The 19,921-nt window shown below is 38.4% G+C and overlaps 2 protein-coding genes across 2 annotated transcripts in view; both read left to right on the forward strand.

Moving 5' to 3' along the window:
• The window catches only part of unm_sa1261 (un-named sa1261), an 18,278-nt gene extending 8,511 nt beyond the window's left edge, over nucleotides 1–9,767 (forward strand). Inside the window, exons 2-4 of the mRNA XM_079884995.1 lie at nucleotides 936–1,160; nucleotides 6,754–6,956; nucleotides 8,589–9,767. Of these exons, the coding sequence (XP_079741121.1) occupies nucleotides 989–1,160; nucleotides 6,754–6,956; nucleotides 8,589–9,440 (1,227 nt within the window). The 5' untranslated portion in view covers nucleotides 936–988 and the 3' untranslated portion in view covers nucleotides 9,441–9,767. The remainder of the gene's footprint in view (nucleotides 1–935; nucleotides 1,161–6,753; nucleotides 6,957–8,588) is intronic.
• The window catches only part of LOC307160335 (splicing factor U2AF 65 kDa subunit-like), a 161,556-nt gene that overhangs the window by 46,977 nt on the left and 94,658 nt on the right, over nucleotides 1–19,921 (forward strand). The gene's annotated exons all lie outside the window — the stretch shown is intronic.

Here is a 19,921-nt window from a genome sequence, read left to right on the forward strand (position 1 = left end):
TTTTCGGTAACACTTTAATTTACAGTGTCCTCCTTGTTACACATGTTAAATGTACTTACTAACATTAAATTATGCAATTAAATTATTACAAGCAACTAACCCTAAAACAAACCATAGTCCTAACCCTATAGTAAGTACCTGTTGTTCATTAATAATGCTCAAACTTAATTGTGTAACTACACTGTAACAAGGACACCTTAAAATACAGTTTAACCAAATTTTCTATTATTAAATTATGTTACACATATCGGCATCATACTGGCCATTGGTCACCATTTTTTGACAATCTTAAGTTGCTTAGAAAAGTAATAGCATGCAATAGCTTCATGTTTTGGGTGTCATTCATGTTCACAAATGGTGTCAGACGCAAATTCCCAGCCTCTTAGACTGTGTTTGTACTATTTGATGTGCATTGTAACTACATACTTACTTTATGAATGATATTCTTCTCATATTGTTCTTTTTGACTGAGCCGATATAGTGCATGTTAGATGAAACAATAGAACATGGTGTTATGCAACAGGCCAGTTTGTCCTCTAACACCTTTCGGAGAGTGTTTCGTGGTGCGGAAATAAAAAGCCCTATGGGACTATGATTTTAGCATTACAAAAGGGATCGGCCCGGGTCTGTGCGCTCTAATCTTTTGTTCTGCTCAGTTCCTCTCATGCGTTCTCATTTGAGATACAGTCTGTGATGTCGAGCACATGAAAGGGCCTCCACAGAACAGACAGAAGATCAGTGAACTGCAGGATGCATGAGGTTATATAAAGACTTGTTTGTGTTGCTAACCAATGCCCACAATCTCTGTAACTGTGATGTTACTGATAAAGTGTTTGTCCAATGCAGTCAGGTTCAGCTGTGTGGAAATAGTTATTTTAGGCTATTTTATCATGTTTATCAACAATCTCCTCTTTTTTTCCTTCTCCTGCCTTTAGATTTTTAAATCATCACCGTTGTCGTGGTAACTGGCCTCTCCGTCTCTGGAATAATGAGCTCCTCACCTCACATGTCCCGTTCCTCTATTGACATCCTGGAAGAGCTGCAGCTCATCACTGCGGAGAACCTGGAGAAGCTGGACTTTAATAAATACTATGAGGTCATCAGGGAGCTTGGGAAGGGCACCTACGGCAAGGTGGACCTGGTCATTCACAAGATCAGAGGTAGGTTGAAGGGGATGGACAGCATGGATGCTATAGACAGGGCTTGATAATTTTGTGAGGGTATAGAAGCACAGTATGTTCATCACTGGCTTTTCAACAACATGCCAATTGTTGAGATGAAACATCTTTCTAAAAACACATTCTAAAAAACTTCTTATCTACATTGTAAAACCTTGCTGTAAAAAATGCCAAATTCTGAAATTAACATACAATTTTCCATTAAATCAGTAATATACCGTAGAAAACAATGCATTATGTGTCATATTTGTCATTTTCGAGAAAGTATCCTACAGTAATGTACTGTGAATTAACAGCGCTCAAAGTCGACTTTTAGAGGCTGTGTTCAAAATCACACCTCATACCATCATTCACTATTCCTTTACATTAGTTCACTAATATAGACCACTTGACAGAGTGAATAAAAATATTTGAGTTAATTCAGACACTGATGAACACCTGACAAACAGAATCACTGAAGAATAGAGAAACAAGACCAGAAAAAAAAGAGTAGAGACGAGCAGAAACACAAGTACTGACTTCCAGCCGCAGTCTTAAGGCCCTTTCAGTGTGAAACCAGTTTCTTTCATACATGTAAAGAAGTTCTTGTTGAGAATTAACAGAGGTTTAGATGTTGTTTTATTGAAAATAATAAATTTGTTTTTTACCATTCATTTACAGGGCTTTTTTATTTTTTACAGTTCAGAACCTCCATGCAAATTGAAAGACTATAAGTAATAAAAGTATATGAAAGCACATAATTGCCAGGGTCTGCCAAGCACCATAAAAGCAGTACACACAATTCGTAAGCTACTGGGCCTTCTGCAGACTTTGCTCTCCATTTAATAGTAATTGATGTCTTGAGATATGAAAAGGGTCTCATTTGTGTTTTTTTTCTTTCCTATGTGAATTTTTCCTATTCAAACTGACTGAGAATGTTTGTACACAAAAATGAAATCCACCTACACTTACAAACACACAAGCACACATTTCTCTCCGTCCTATGAAATCATGCATTATTTATCAGTCATCTGTCATATTTTCAAGATCCTCTAGACCACGTACGCTCTCACACGAGAGCTTTTGGAATGGACACGAGTCCATCTGACATAGAAGTTTAGTCTGTTTGACTTCTGAATAGATGGTCTTGTGTACAGTTATACATAGGTATGTACAGTGTACATAGATTCACCAGACAAATACAAGTGCCGTTCTCTATGTAGCATTTTTTGGCAGCTCACATCTCCGTCTGAGCTGCTATGTTTTTTTTTGTTTTGTTTTTTTTGCTACAGTTGTAAACTAAAAGCCTTTTGATTACAGTATGACCATGCTGTTCTTTGTGAAAAGGAGATGGTGAAGCTAGTCAACCAATATGTTTTTTGTCTGGAGGTGCTTCATGGCCAAGGAAGTCTTGCTGGTTAAGGCCTTGTTGGAACACCAGTAACAAAGTAAAGATCTGCACACCGGAGAGCTCCCATTTACATGATTTATTAATATGTGACATTTCAGGCCTTTCGCAGCCCTTCCTCAGACTAACTAGTCTGAGGAAGGGCCGCGAAAGGCCCGAAACGTCACATATTAATAAATCATGTAAATGGGAGCTCTCCGGTGTGCGAATCTTTACTTTGTTACTTGCATTATATATGAGATCCAGCACCTGTACTTGACTGGGATGTGTGTGATTAAACTGCTTCTTATGATTGTTGGAACACCAGCAACCAAATCTGGCAACCAACTACCAAAACATACGGTATGATGGTGACCATCATGAAGGCATAGCTTAAAAACCAAGCACCTCCTCCCAGCTACAGTTTCAGCTTCTTTCAGGATATCCACATGTTCTGATCAAGACGTCACGTTTACCTTTTTTTTTAGAAGCGGATTTATGGTCTCCAGCCTATAAAGTGCCGCCTGTTTAGCTTGTGCATTCTCCAGATTTCAAAGAGATGCAAAACACACCATCTGTCAGCATCCAAAATCCCCATCAGTCTCACCTTATTTATTATTTACATGCAGTATGGGCCATGCTTAGAGGATTGATGCTGCAATGTATTGTGGGGGCAGTTCGAGGAATCCACTATCCCGCTGGCCTCAGCAGAACTCGTCTCGTGAGCTGTCATAAAATTTACATCTCAGGATATCTGCTCTAATACCGGACAGATTTTGCATCTATATCATGGGACATCCTTCAGAGAAAGTGTGTTTACCAACTGGAATATCACTAGAGGAGTGAACTGAATTTGTATTTGCTGTTTTGGCAGTTTGCTTTAAGGGCTCCGCTGTTCTTGACAGTTTCATGTTATTTGTGGGAATTCTCAGACTGTAATTAATTGTTTTGTGTTCCAGAATTGCTTTATGCATATATATATATATATAGTTTGTCTCTTCCATTAAAATGGATTCAAATATTGATGAAAGTCTACTGCTCAGGGTTATGTATTGTACTGTACCTCCTTAAGTTCTCACTTTAATACTCCATCCAATACTCCTACAGGTTGTACATAACATCTCTGACTTCTGACCTCTAAAATGTTCGATTTGGCTGAAGGTTGTAGAGTGCTATCGTTTCGGTTTGTGAACAACAGACGTCTCCAAGCAACTAAATTGCAGAGAATAAACGATGCTGTGCAATGCTAACATTTGTTCTGCAGTTGTACAGTTATCAGCAGAGAAGATAATGTGTTTCATACTGTGTTTTACACACCTACGGCTTAATTATCTTGTAATGTAGGAACTCACTGATGTATTTCAATGGCTTAAAAGTGAATGTTTATTATTAACTGATGTCATACACCTGCATCTTTGGGAGAAATCATAATTGTGGATTTCTGCACAATTTCCCAAGTTGAAAGTCTGACTTCAAGTGGTGTTCAATTACACTTTTCCAAGTAGGAAGTTCAGACACTCAGAATGTAATGCAGCAGAATATCACCTGCAACCAACTAGCATGGATAACATCATGGATTACCAGGCTCTGATTATTTAAAAAGTATTTTTGCTATTTAAAAAAAGGACAAGCCCTTAGGTATATATATATAGGAAATATGTCAACAATGAGTTTGTCAAACCATTACATGTCTTTACAAATCTTTGTTTGCACAGAGGACTACACTGTAGTGTCTCAGTACATCAGAAAGATGTACTGCATTTGCGTTTTCTGTGATCAACTACAAATTGTAATTCGACAATTCCCAATTCGTTTCCACCTAATGCAGTCCCAGATTAGGAGCTTTCGCAGTTAAAGGAACTAGCCACCGAGATCTAAATTTCCCCAAGGCCATTTTCCTGGTCCGCCAGTAGGAACACTGAAGTAACGTAAGCCAGCCGACAGTGACGTCATTTAAGTGCCGCATTCAACAACGTCAACTACTGGAGAATGGAGGACGGCGTGATTAGAGCTGTTTTGTTGTGTGTCATTGGATTCGTGATGGAATGTAGACGTATAAGTTATGCGACGGAGAGGGCTAAAAGATGAAATCTCCTACGACAACTTGCAGTGTTAAACAACACAACACGCAGACAAAGGTGACAGGTAAATGCCGTTAACATTAGCTCTCTGTATGTTTATGTCTTGTAACAATATAAAACACTTTCCACTTTAAACTTTCCACGGTTTTTAAAAATGTTAGGTGCTGTTTCGAATGGGATGTGTTCGACCAATCAGCGTACACTTACTTTATTGGTAGTTTCTATTGTGTTGGGTTAGACCCTTCTCTGAAGGAGTTAATTTAGTTCATCCGTTCCTAGAACTAGGTTCGTTCCCAGTCCCTGCGGTGCAAACAAGCCAAAGATAAAGTTCAAGGAACTAGGAACTAGGTTCCTCCGGTGCAAAAGCCCCTATTGTCTATCATCTGCCTGAGCAGGTGCAGCTGTCGGCTGTGCTTCTGATGAAGGTCCTTTGTGAAGGCCTTTATCTCGTACACACAGGCAGCTTCTGCTGTCTGTTGTGTTATGTAATAACAAAGTTGGGGGCGGGGGTTCCTCTTGCCATTTGACCTTCCTTTTAAGTGCCTAGCAGCTGCTAACCATCTGCAGTGTTATGCAAAGGACTTCTCTAGTGATTCTCAAGCAAAATCTGTCTTTTTTTTGTTCAAGGCATTGATGAGACTATGTGACTGACAGTCACAGTTTGTCCCATTTAGTGAGTAAATATGCCTAAAAAATTGAACAGCAGAAAACGATACAGATTTAAAATATGGCATATGGCACGAGTGTCTGGGGAAATAGATGGAAATGTGTCGTTTTTGTAAATATTTCACAATATTTCACAGACAGAAAACCAAGTGGAATACACAGTTCTGCATGTGGATATCTAAGAGCGTTTTCAGACCTGTAGATCGCTTGCTTTGTTCCTAAACGGGGATTAAAATTGTTACAGTGTTGCAATTTTTTTCTTGGTTTGGTTCGCTTATACAGGGCAGCATTTAGAAATGGACCAAAACACAAGTCACATGTGATTAAACCGTCCTCTCATTGGTTAAAGCGCACCAGTTTATATTCCTGCCTCTGGGATTCTGCTCATAGCGGTTATCCGTCAGGACTAAATCAGATGATCAAAGCCCATCTCTTAGAGACGCTCGCTAAACACCTTGTAAATTGGGTATTTTCATGTGTCTTGGACAGTTGTTCTGAAATATGTTTGTCTGATCAAATTTCAGTTAGGAATTTCACTTCGTCTTTGCTCCAGGTTAACCCATGATTCATTTTGAGAGGCTTCTGCCTTTCACGTAATGTACGTAAGTGGGGGGGGGGGGGGATGATTCTAAGGTCCTTGGTCATACAGGTGGCCCGTTCGGCGCTCGGACCCATTCCCCATATTGAGAGACAGCCTAGTTTGTTGGTCCATTGGGTTGGACCGCCTCATTCAGGCAATCTTGGACCGATTGTTTTGGTGCAGATCCAAGAGCGATTGTTGTGTTCAAATATGCCTAAATGAACCAAACTTAGGGAGAAAACGCATCAGGATCCGAAACAAACCCTCCAAACGTGTCAGGTGTGAAAGTTCTTCCTCAGATGCATCTGTTACATTTTAAACATGATTTTGTTTATCGGTGGGCTGATAAAAACCAGTGCAGATGTCTTCCAATCTTATTCGAGCCTGCCGTGGATTGGGGATGGTCCGTCTGAGACCGCACTCCTCATTTTACTAGTGAAAGTCATTTGATGCATTGATGCACTGAAACAGTTTTTACTGCAAGGAACATCTACTGGTGCCCCTACATAATACAATGTGTTTACTGCAGTTGGACAATGCAATTAATCAAAGTGTGTAGCTAGAACTGTTTGCATTCTTGCTTTCATGGCTTTAATGAGCAAAAAAAGTTATAGCAGAATTAACCAACAGAAAATAGACTAGCTTTTTTTGCTTCAGGTATTCTTTCAAACTTGCTTTAGAATTTATAGTCAAAGAAAGCTGTTACCTTGAAAAGTTGATTCCCATATTAATACACGACTTGACATTGTCTCTGCGTGACATTTGAAAAGAGCACATTCAGATCTTGCAAGTAGGCCATTAGCTTTGTGTCAGCGGCGGAATAATCAGCAATGCTTTAAAAGCTAAGCAATGTTAACCTCTACCTCTCTTCCTTCCCTCCAGGCACGAAAATGGCCCTGAAATTCTTGCGAAAGAAAACCACTAAGCTGAAGAGTTTCCTTCGCGAGTACAGCATCTCTCTTTACCTGTCACCCTGTCCTTTCATCATCAACATGTTTGGCATCGCCTTCGAGACTGATGAATACTACATCTTCGCTCAAGAGTATGCGCTGGCAGGCGATCTCTTTGACATTATTCCTCCGCAGGTGAGACAACGAGAACTTCTGTACCTCGCTTGAATCTCTTCTAATAGACATATTCAGACTGTGTGCTAAAAAAGTCCTAAATGAAAGCATTAAAATGATTTGGTTCTGTGAAGATATTTTTAATTTCTTATTGAACAGTATGTTAAATTTAGATTTTAGATATTTAGATTACCTTTATTGTCATTTTAAACATGTATAACGAATTGAAAACTATGTTGTACCAATAAACTTCTACCATTATCACACCATGTTGTACCAAAAATTAAGTCATATAAAGCAATGCAAATCTCATTATTACGATGTTATTGGTTGTTTTGGGTGATTGCCAGGGTGTTGCTAGGTAGTTGCTACAGTTTTTAGACTGGTTGTTAGTGCATTGCTATGTGGTGACGAGGATGTACTGGGTGGTTGCTTACTGGCATTAAGCCAAAAGAGCTCATCCTCAAGTCTTTATGATATTCTTGTCAGTAGATATGACTCAGGTGCCTCCTTTAATGCAAATCTATGGGATTTTTCCCCTTCTGTAATGATCCTCTTCAATGTGTGACGCATGATTTGAGTCTCATTCATGTCTGGACAATTTACATGGTGAAGTTTAATAATTAGGGTTAGGGTTTTGTTTGATTACTATTTTGCATCTCTGTATCTTCCCCTTTTTACTTGGTTCAGTGTTGACAACCTAGTGACTTTGACGCTAGATTAAACGACTTTTAAGACACATTTAGCAACTTTTTTTTTTTTTTTTTTTTTTTGTAAAGCGCCACGTGGCAAACCTCTATTTAGTTTCCCAGACTTGTACTCTCCCATGAGCATGGGGTCATGCTTTCCCACTGCAGAGAATGGCTAAGACAGCGCTTTCAGTTGAGGCTGTGCGCTGTCAAAAAAAAAATAGGAAAGACAAACGATCATTTTAATATAAATATAAATCATGTAAATAGAGCAGCAGCATAGAAGTGACACACATAATCTTAATGGGCTTCGTTTCAGTCACTATTTCATATTCTCGTTCCATTGCCTGACAATATAAACAGAGAAATATGTAAATGAGAACAGATTTATAGGGGATTAGGCTGTATTAAAATAAAGAATGTGGAGCACAGAGAGTAGGAGTGAAACAAAGAAACGTAAAGGGCTGACTCTAGACAGATACAATGTAACAATGTCACTAATATGTAAATGAGCGTATCATGTAGTCAAGTCCCCTTTATTTATACAGCGCTTTTTACAATGCAGATTGTTTCAGCTTTACAGAGATAACAGGAAAATAATGCAACAAAGTTTGTTTCTAGAAGAAAATAGCGTCACAGTCCAGCTTAAGTAAGTTCTGTGATGGTTCATTTTTGTTGTAAAAAAGCTATTATTTAGTTCATTTATATATGAACTATACATGAACTTTACATTTACATCATTTATATATGTAGCCGCTCTCTAGGGAGATTTAGCAACTTTCTGAGCAGGCTTCAGCTACTTCCCATTGAACGTAGTTGGCAAGCTAAATGAGGACTTTGTGTTCCCTGCAAACTTGTTGCTGCATTACAAAAAGTCTTCAAATTTGTCAGTCTGTGAGAATCATGATAATATCCATTATGTAACCACATGGCGCCTAATTCTGTACTCTCTCCTTGTGCGTAGGTGGGACTGCCGGAGAACGTTGCCAAGCGGTGTGTGCACCAGGTGGCGATTGCTCTGGATTACCTGCACTGCAAGAAGCTGGTGCATCGTGACATAAAGCCGGAGAACGTCCTCATCTTTGACAAAGATTGCCGGAAGGTGAAACTCTCAGATTTTGGCATGACGAGGCGCGCCGGCTCTCCGGTGAAGCGGGTGAGCGGGACCATCCCGTACACGGCGCCAGAACTGTGCGACCCCGGTCGACAGGAGGGCCTGTGCGTGGACTACAGCACCGACGTGTGGGCCTTTGGCGTGCTTCTGTTCTGCATGCTCACCGGGAACTTCCCGTGGGAGAAAGCGCTGCCGTCCGACGCCTTCTACGAGGAGTTTGTGCGCTGGCAGCAGCGGCGGAGGCGGACCAGCGCGGTGCCTTCGCAGTGGCGTCGTTTCACTGACGACGCGCTCCGCATGTTTCGCTGTCTGCTGTCCATCGAGCAGGACCACCGATGCTCCGTCAAAGACGTCTTTAGCTACTTCAGCCACTGCTGGATGCTCGACACGGAGAACGGGAACACGACGCACGCCTCGGCCGGGAACTGCAACGGCGGCGCGGTGATGAATAACCGTCAGGCTGAGCTTAGCTCTTCTTCCTCTGAAGAAGATGAGTTGGTGGACCGATTGAAGCAGCAGAGCTTGTCGCCTGTGTGTGGAGTAGCTAAAGGGATCGTGATGGAGCCGGTGATGGCGCACTTCTCCTCTACATCCACCAACAGCTCGGCTTCCTCCAATGGCGGCTATGAGCGCGCCTCCCGTGACAGCAACGGCAACAGCGGTCGGATCCTGGTCACGACGCCAATTGAAATATGCGTGTAGAGAGGTCACTTGAATTAACCTACCTTGCACATATACTTGGGATCACTAGATGACAATAAGGACTCAAGTCCTTGCGAAGCATCATTAGGAAAAGTGCGTACAAGTGCTCCAAGAGCATCCCAAGGAGAGTTGACAGCGTGAAACTGTTCCCGATGAAGAGTATCTCTGAGGGAACGTGTAAGACAATCGACTAAGTCTGCTGATTGTGCGTCAACCATGTTTTCCACGTATAATTAAACCAAAACGACATTGAAAAAACTCTTCTATGAAAATATAAGGCAAACTCTTCTATGAAAATATGGAGCAATATGTTGACTTTTTTGGCGGGGAAAAAAAAATGAATGAAATCAGAAAGATTTGAAAAACTTTGGAAAAAACAGCTAAAACATTTCACGTGGAGACTTAACGTGGTTTCAGAAGCACAGTAGGAGCTGTGTTGGTATTGTTTCGTGCTTGTGTATCCCTGTGGTCGGTCAGTGGATATGACTTATTGATTACTTTATACGTGTGTTGTATTATTCATTTAGGTCTTGACCTTTTTGTTATTTATTTAATACTGTAGCGTTACAGTGTTTAATTATAATATTTTGGAGAAACAGCACTGTCAAATCTCAGTTTGCTCACTATTAATCCCAAACTATGAAGAAAAAGTCACTTAATTGCAGAAGACTGTTAGGGAGGTTTGAATGGTAGATGCAAAAACTCTCTTTAGAGTAACATATACATGCAATCCATGTAATTCCTCTCTATCTAGGCATGCAGTCCTTGGCCCTGCGTCACCTAATACGAAATATTTCAAATCTTGCATTGAGAAACAGGGCTGTGGGTGTCCCGCTAAATACAAGAGCGATTTAGACATGACGGCTCCCAGAAGCACAGTTTAAAAAACCATTCAGCCTTTGTGTGTTGACATACAGTTCATACCGTAAGAACAATACAATACCACATTACACACATTTCCTCTTTTTTGCGTTCTCTCTGAGCATCACGGATGGAGGCCCTGATAGCACACGTATTTCACTTGAGACGTCTTTTTGATTTCCTCTAGAAGATGTCAGTTTTGGACACATGTCTTGGACAAGTTCCTGTCAGACGTTAGATCGATTGACATTTTTTATATATGAATTTGCTCTTTTCAAGATGTTTATCAGATGTATGCGATGCTTAAAAAAGAACGCTATGCTTTCCAGATGATGTTCTCTTTCATAGATGTCTTTGTTGACATACGTGTGCTTTGCTTACCGAGTGAAGGATTTCTCAGGTATACCATTCACTGTGTAATATTCAAAAGTCAACATGAAATCAAAATTAACTTATTTAAATACACATTTCTAGTCTTACTGTGCACGACTGGTCTTACCGACTCTGCACATTATTCAAATCAAAGATTTCTAACCTCTAAAAAGGTTTTATTTTTTGATTACATTACAAAATCCCTCTTACTTTCAATCCCTCTTTCCCCTCCAAAACACCTGACTTCATTCTGGTACAGTAAGAGACACTTCACAATCAAAGTAATTCAGTTGATGCCCTCAATTGTTTTTTCTCATTAAACATCCTGTTTTACATTAAAATGTTAATTATGGTTATTAGTAAAAATATTGTTAAAAAGTGTTTTAAACCCCACTTCATGTTGTCTTTAACATCCAGTTTGTTAATGTATGTGCAGGAAGGGTGTGTTAAATGAATGTGTCATATTTATGTTTCATAACTAATGGGTTAGTGATGTCTAAAAAAAATCTGCTGCTTTGTGTCAGGGAATTAAGGTCCAATTGAATTTCTATATAAGATCCTTTTATTTGAGCCATTAGTTACATATTAAAAATGTTACTAGCTGCTAAACCTGGTATACTTCGCATTTAGACTCAAATGACAATAAAGTGGAATGTACTACCCTGTTCCACACAAGTCTTGCGCAATTAACATTTTTATTATATTTGTTCGATTTTGTATTCTTGTTCGAAGAAAGGTAGCAAAAGGTGATGTGCTGGAACTGTTTTGCTCTTGTGTTGTTAAAATTAAAAGAATAAAAGTGTTGACGACAATGTTTGAAAGGGCCTTTTGCATGGATATAACAGAAAAGTTGGTATCTGTGCTACTTTTTAGAATTGTGACAAATATTGTGTAGTAATACGTTCAATTAGCACAAGTTTGCTATAACTTGGTAAAAGTTTCAGTGGCGTCGAAAATGACAGTGTGCAAATAATAAAATAAATGTTTTTGTATACTTCATGTGCAGAACAACAGCAGGCCGACAGTGATGGGGCAGGACATCGATTTGCTCTCATAGACAATAAATCATGAAGAAACTCAATGCTACACTGAAAGACATTTTAACCCTTTGAAATGTATGAAGAATACAAGACCATTGTGAAAATCTTTCGTTGAAAGGACAAAAGCAAACCCAGAAATATTTGCATGATTCAACATTGCTCTGGAGAAACATTGTAGAAATAAACACTAAAATACTGAATGCTGTGGCTTTTGTGTTTTTTTTCTGAAGCATTATAGAGGCTGGGTTTCATATATGGATCATTCTGTGATTTTTTGAAGTGCTTAAATGCAAAGTTCCTATATTTTTTCATGTACCACCATATTAATCGGACTGCTAATCTTCTTGTTCCTATTATCTGAGAATATTTCACTCCCTTTACCTGACCTTGAGTATTACAAATAAGCATACTAGTAGTCCCTCACATTGCAGTGATATTACAAAATAAATCAACCACCATTGGGCTACTGATATATGTGACCCTGGACCACAAAACCAGTCACATGGGTCAATATTTTTAAATTGAGATTTATACATCACCTGAAGGGTGAATAAATACGCTTTCCATTGATGTATGGTTTGTTTGGACAGGACAATATTTGGTTACAATTTTGAATTTGAGGTTCCAAAAAAATCTAAACATTGAGAAAATCTCCTTTAAAGTTGTCCATTTATGTTCGTGATTGTGCTGCATTCACTCACAAAAATACATGTTTTATATATTTACGGTAGGAAATTTACTAAATATCTTCATGGATCATGATCTCATTAATATCCTCATGATTTTTGGCATAAAAGAAAAATCGATAATTTTTACCCATACAATGTATTGTTGGCTATTGCCACAAATATACCCATGTAGACTTGTGTCTGGTTTTGTGATCCAGGGTCACGTTTCACAAGTTTCAAAGTGAAATTCCCCATGAGTGCCTCTAAAAGCGTGTTCAGTTTGATCCGGGACAGATGAACGTGAATCTGGCAATGTTTTATTACATTGGTTGTTGTATGTATTGCAGCAGTTCTGAATTAAAATGTCCCGTGAGTGGTGCTAAAAGGTTAATGCATTTGAAATATCATACCACCCACATCAAACCCTAAACATACCCAATAGTGCTAACAAAAGACATAAAAACATATTTACTGAAACAATCATGTCATTTTCGCTTGTTTCTAAAAGGTTTTGAGCTCGTTTATCTTGACTTATGTTTCATGGGACTCAATGGTACCCTTTCGCTCCACATCACAAGTGCAATGCTGTACCAGGTGAGATATCGAGCAAGTTTACTACAGCAAAGGCCCTGTTTACACCTGGTATTAAGATGCGTTTTGGTCGATCGGATCACAAGTGGACGACGCTAAATACAGGAGTAAACGGGTCTAAAACGTTTTGAGCTTGTCCACTTTCAACCACTTCCAGAGGGATCGACAGGATTGCTTTTGTAGTGTAAACGCTCATGTGATCGAATGTGTTCAAACAGCCACAGAAGATCGTCTTCTCTCTGTCTACTGGACTAATGTGTATAACATTATGAGAAGAGCTCTGGCCAGACGGGGTTTAAACTATCGGCTGGAGACCCAAGTTTGGTTAGAAGATTAAAAACTGACCAAGCACAATGTCTTTCCGTCATCTCCGGTCACGTTCGTATGTAAATTGCGTGAGCTTATTTACGCCCATTAGATGAAAAGATCTGAAAAACACATACATTTACCCGCCCATAAACCCTCCTCTTGAAGAAATCAGGACAGAAGTGGTTAAAAGTGGACAGAAGAGACGGATTAAAACACCGTCTAAACGGGAATGTGTTTCCCTCGTCTACTTGTGATCCGATCCACCAAAACACATCTTAATACCAGCTGTAAACAGGGCCTGAAAAGCCACACATATATGAAGCTGGTGTTCTGCCATCATAATATAGTACTGTGCAAAAATAAGTCTTTATTAATCAATAATCTGCACCTGTAATCATAATTTTGTATGAAAATGATTAAAAGTGCTTGCTGTTTTACTGCCTCTACTGTTCATTTCAGCTGGAAGCTGCAGTGATTTGTATGTGTTGGTATGTTTTTTTGCGTTTTGCAAAAATGTAGGTAGAGGTAATTCCATCCATCCATCCATCCATCATCCAAACCGCTTTATCCTTATGAGGATCTTGGGGCGCTGGAGCTAATCCCAGTGTCTTGGGCCACAGGCGGGGAAACACCCTGAATGGATGGGCATTTCACACCTACGGACACTTTAGAGTCTCCAATTCACCTTTGGATTGTCTGGATCATCTGTGGATTGTGGGGGAAACCGGAGCACTTGGAGGAAACCCATGCGGACACAGGGGAGAATATGCAAAATCCACACAAAGGCCTCCTGGCTGAGCCGGGACTCGACCCGGGGAGCTTCTTGTTGAAGGAGAGCCTCAGAGAGCTGGTGAAGACTGGGGCAAGTGTTGGCCAGTTGGTGCTCTTCGGTCATTTTCTTGATTTTTTTTATTTGAAAATATATATTTCATATAGAAATTGAAAATAGTATTTTTGTGCATTTTTCATAACAATACACATAAAATTCTCTTTTTAAAACTTTTTTCACTTCTGCCAAGTGTCGTCTTTGAAAAGAGATCAAACTTCAGTCTGTGCTCTAAAGCATTCAAGATTTACGACAGTTTAAGTTGAAAATTTAATTTTCAGGTCTATGCTCAAAAAGTGAATAAATGAATTATAAATACAGCGTAAATATAATTTAGTATAAAAAAATCGGCTAAAAATACAAAACATTATCAAATTAAAATATAGTACATTCATTTCATTGAGCAAATATATATATATATATATATTTGACCGACACGCGAAGAGCACCAGAGGATTACTAATTGACTCATTATGGGATGCTAATGAGAATCAATGAGGCGAGATGTGAGAAAGAGCCCTATAGAAATCGGTGCGTGTGTCTGCACTTGCTAGCTCAATTTAACATTTATCCATTTACCCACTAAAAACAAACTTAAAAGGGGGTAATGAGGATATCTCGTTTGTCAAAGATTTGCTGGTAATGCTCGACTAAAGCACCAGCTCTAGTAGCTACTTCTGCCATCTGGACGGCTCAAACTGCAAGGGAAACAAAACCACAGCAATGTTGTACATTTTGTTCCCATGATAAGTGCTGGGTTAGGAGAGAATATATCAAACTAAACTCCCACCTTATTACCATCCCTCCTCGTTCACACCTCAGAGCCAAACGCGGTTTAGCGAGACGAAAAATCCTAACCCTGTGGTGCTGTTTTGGACATCTAGAGATGTGACTCAGTGGCTGTTCTTGCACAAGGAGGATTTATATGGATTTCAATAGGAGATCGTGTTGAATGTCAACCATCTAGCAGTGGGAGGTAGTGAAATACAGCCTGGAACAGGCAGTCCGAACCGGAAGAACAGCTTGATCTATATTCGTCCGATTGGATTTTGAATGCTTAAAGCCCAAAACAGAACTCTGAAATCCCAACGTCAGCCTCTTTTAAGGTGAAATCAAACGATGAAATCCAGTGCGGTTTGCTGGTGGCAAGAGCTATTCGTCAGACACTATTTATGTGTGGTAGCATATGGGTTTTACAGTGATTCACACTGAACACATGGTGAAACATGCTGATTGCGGTGATCATCTGAGCACAATCAAACAACCTTTTCCTGCACATTTTGGATCATTATCAGTACACTCTAAAAAAAACTGCTGGGTTGTTTCAATGCAAATTTGGGTCAAATATGGACAAACCTAGCATTTGGGTTAAATTTATTAATACAATTTCTAACCCAATAGTTGGGAATAAACTATTATATATAACCCAAATTTGGGTTAAAAGCAGTTTAAAAAAAAACAGCAGTTTTTTTAGAGTGTATTATTATTATAAATTTAATACAAACAAAAACCGAGAGAATATCATAGCAATATGGGAGTGTGCTCTTTTGACTTATGAGTCTTAAAGCAGCCACCCAGAAAAGTAAATATATATATAATATACCTTTAAGATTTGAAGCGTGCTTATTACAAAGTGCACTTTTTAAAAGTATATATATATTACAAAGTGTACTTTTTAAAAGTATATATATATATATATATATATATATATTACAAAGTGTACTTTTTAAAAGTATATATATATATATATATATATATATTACAGTGTACTTTTTAAAAGTATATATATATATATTACAAAGTGTACTTTTTAAAAGTATATATATATATATATATATTACAAAGTGTACTTTTTAAAAGTATATATATATATATATATAATCTTTTGTCGTGCTTTAAATAAGTACTATATGACTATAATAAGTATGACTAAAGCACATGTGAAGAACTTGATTATAATTTTATTGTTTTTTGATATTGCATTTAAATATTACATATTTTAATTTATTATGATTATTAAATATAAAGCTGTACTTATGTCTTACTTTAGTCGGTAAAAAAATTAAATAAAATAAAAACTAATAAATTCAATATGTACATTTGAAATTAATTTAAACCATACATTTTTTTATAAAGAACTTAATTGTAAATCACATGCAATTAAGTGTACGAAAACATTGCATTCAGTTCCCTCTCAAATATATATTCTTTTAAAGTACATTATCCCCGTAATAGGTACTTGTTTTAAAAGTATGCTAAGGCGTACTTCTTTTTTCCACACGGCATACTTCGTGACAAGATGAAGATGATGCAGAGATATATTTCAGGAAAAACTCATTGCTAGACTGTTTGCTCCTCCAACATCACAACTCGATAAGGCTGGGAAAAGATCCTTAGCCACTGAGGGAGAGTGAGATGCAAACTGTGGACGATCAGAAAACCTTTAGGCAGAGCTGCAGATTACGATAAAGGCAAAAAAAAAAAAATGACACTGTTGGATTTCTGCGTGCTGAGATAATGCTAACGCCCAGAGCCAACGAAAGCAGAGAGAGAGAGAGAGAGAGAGAGAGAGAGAGAGAGAGAGAGAGAGAGAGAGAGAGAGAGAGAGAGAGACTGAGAGAGAGAGAGACTGAGAGAGAGACTGAGAGAGAGAGAGAGAGAGAGAGAGAGACTGAGAGAGAGAGAGACTGAGAGAGAGAGATGTTAGCTGCAGGCATCAGCCATAAAGCATCTTTTCGCAGGCGTGATCCTGCATCTCATCTCTCTATCCCTCTCTCTCTCTCTCATCTTCTCACGGTTAATCTTTGAGATAAGTACAGATTAGTCAACATGCTGGCAGACAGTACCAGTGCTGTGCTTGAAAAGTAAGGCCATCATAACCTTTCCACTCTATTAACCTGACATTTCGAGAGTTATTACTGTTACTGATGCTGGATGCTTTTTTGAGTCCGTCTCCTACTTTTGAATGGCCGGCGATGAAGAAAGATGCTTTCGACACAAGACTGTTTTGCATCTTTCCAACAAGCTAACAGAAAGATTGAAATTATGTTTCGAAATGTATGAAAACATTGGCTTTCATCCAAAACCTGCCCTGCCAACTGACTTCAAGCTCACTGAACTTTTACTACTTTGAATGAACTGTTAATTACATTAACGGTTAACTTTTTAATGTTTTATTACTGAACTATTTACATTGACACTACTTAAAATGAAAAATCTTGCCTTGTCCGCATATATAGTAGGGATGCACCGATATGAACATTTCGGCCGATACCGGTAACCGATAATTCTTTATATCTGAAAGCCGATAACCGATATATTGGCCGATAAATCTAAATCCAAATTTGTATGTCATTTTTGAGAGCCTGATTACAAAAACAAAAGTCTCACCATTAAAAGAAATGTCCCAAGCACACAATTATAATGTTCTCGTGATATTTTTATGTAGCCTATATGACAGACTTGCTCGCACTTAACCATATTGTCCTTCTTGATGTGATTCCAATCATATTTTTTAAGCGATTCAAAACCTTCAACAGCATCTGAAGTGTCTCAACTGAAGGAAATAATCCATTATTTATCGGTTTTAATATATCAGCCAAATTTTCATGTCGGGCCGATAACGATAACATTAAAAATGAACATATATCGGCCGATACCGATAATGCTGGTCGATATATTAAGTAACATATTGATTCATAGACAAGACTTTGATTCACAGAACAAACTTCATTTACAGTGTGAGACATGATAACGTCTCACAAAAGCAGCGAGAGGCGCAGGCAGAGGTCTGAGCAACACCTGCACTGTTATTGGATCAGTGTGTTCACACACTGCTAAGAGACCGACACACTATTTCCATCACAAACAAAGCGCATGTCCGCAGGGACCTTGGCAGCAGCAGAACTGGTGTCTGATGGGGAAATGAGGAGGAGGACTCACAAGATTTGACTGGAGGAAAAATAAGCACAGATCTGTTCGAGTTTAACAGGACTGTCAGTATGTGAATCTGAGAACGTATCCCAAGGCAATCATAATTACTATTATATGTTATTTATAATGATTTGAACAAACATCTAACCTTATTCAACTTTGCTGTGTAACTTGTCCACCAACATTTGTGCTATTGACATTATTATTTATTTTTATTGAAATAACTAACAATAGGGGAATACAGAGTCATATAAAACACTTGAATCTATAAAAAAATAAATAAAGATCACAATTCTGCATCGTATCAAACATCAATCATCTAATACATCAAGTATCCTTTTCAACAGCTGAGATGTGACAGCTTTACAATTGTTCTGTATTAAAGTCAGAGAGTCGTAAAAATCCTTTAAGTCAGTGGAAAATAGTCTACCATTTGGTGCGGTTAACATACATTTTGCTTTATGTATACATTTCCCCCCAAAAAATTACAATTTTAGTTATATTATCCATTTCCAATAAACCGGTATGACAATCCATAAACAAGACCATTATATCAGTTATAGTGACAGACTTGTAAAACCCCTCAAAAAGAAACATAGAAACTTTGGACCAAAATAATTTGGTATAATTACAACTAAAAAATAAATGTAAGATTGTTTGTTTCCTCTTTACAAAAACAGCATAATGGAGAAACCACTTCTTTAAACTTACAAATAAAATCATTATTTAATATCTGTTTATTATTTTTAAGTGAGTTTCTTTGACTTTATTAGGAATTACATATTTATACCTGACCAGATACTAAAAAAAGCAATAAAAATCCTGTTTGCATTTCACCATTTGCTACTGACGTAATACCTAGACCTCAGTCAGGGTGGACGCCATGTTTAATCTTCGACAGGAATGAAAACTAGGCTGTGAGGGTTAGCCTTTTATAGTCTTTGCAACTGCATAAAGATGCTAGATCACATGTACTTTTCAAAACTCACAACATTTAAAACAGTTTAATGGAGTTTTTGTCTACGGAAAGTCTTTTGAAAAGCTGAACAATAGATTTGTTAGACAGCAGTTCAGGCGCTATACCCTGACTAAGATCTGCTACTTTTTAGTTATGCCACTTTCACTGTCAATGTTTAGGATTGGCAAACATATTTACTTACAGGTGTGAGTCTGGAACAAGTCCTGAAAAGTGAAGGCGACACATTTCGATCGCCCCCTGTTGGCCGGCTGCTGTATAGGTCACCATGTAATCGAATGGGACGTCACGTGAGCCAAACAAAATAAACACTATTACACTTATACACGTTACACGTATACGTATAGTTCCTATCAAGCTGACAGGTTGTCTATCATGATTGACAGCTGTGCTTGCGATTGAGTCTGCGGGAGTGGAAGTATGATTGTGTCTGAAATCACATCCCTACTATATAGTAGGCGAAAGCTGTATGTGACTAAAGAAGCATGTCCAAACTCACACTGCTCATAAAAGAGTAGGTGAAAAGTACCCGAATGACCTACTTTTTCCGGCGAGATGCTAAAGTGTGCATACGATGGACACTTTACTATCCCATGAGGCCACAGGAGAGGCTACTAGTAGATCACATGACAATGACAACATGGTGGATGTAGTAGCCTACATCTGGATTACTTTCATACTACACACATTCATACTATATAGAACATACTACACAGACCTTATTTCAGCCATTTAACCAAAACCCCATTCAAAAAACCCATTGGCTTTGGGGCGATGGAACCGGAAGTGCTAAAATGCTAACTCACTTCTGTGTTTTGGCCAACAAAGTGATGTCATACCTTGCACCACTCTGGCAGTGAAGCTACACAACTGACGCTAGCAGGACACATGATTAATTCATATGT

This window comes from Squalius cephalus (assembly GCF_949319135.1).
Source record: "Squalius cephalus genome assembly, chromosome: 1".
Lineage (NCBI taxonomy): Eukaryota > Metazoa > Chordata > Actinopteri > Cypriniformes > Leuciscidae > Squalius > Squalius cephalus.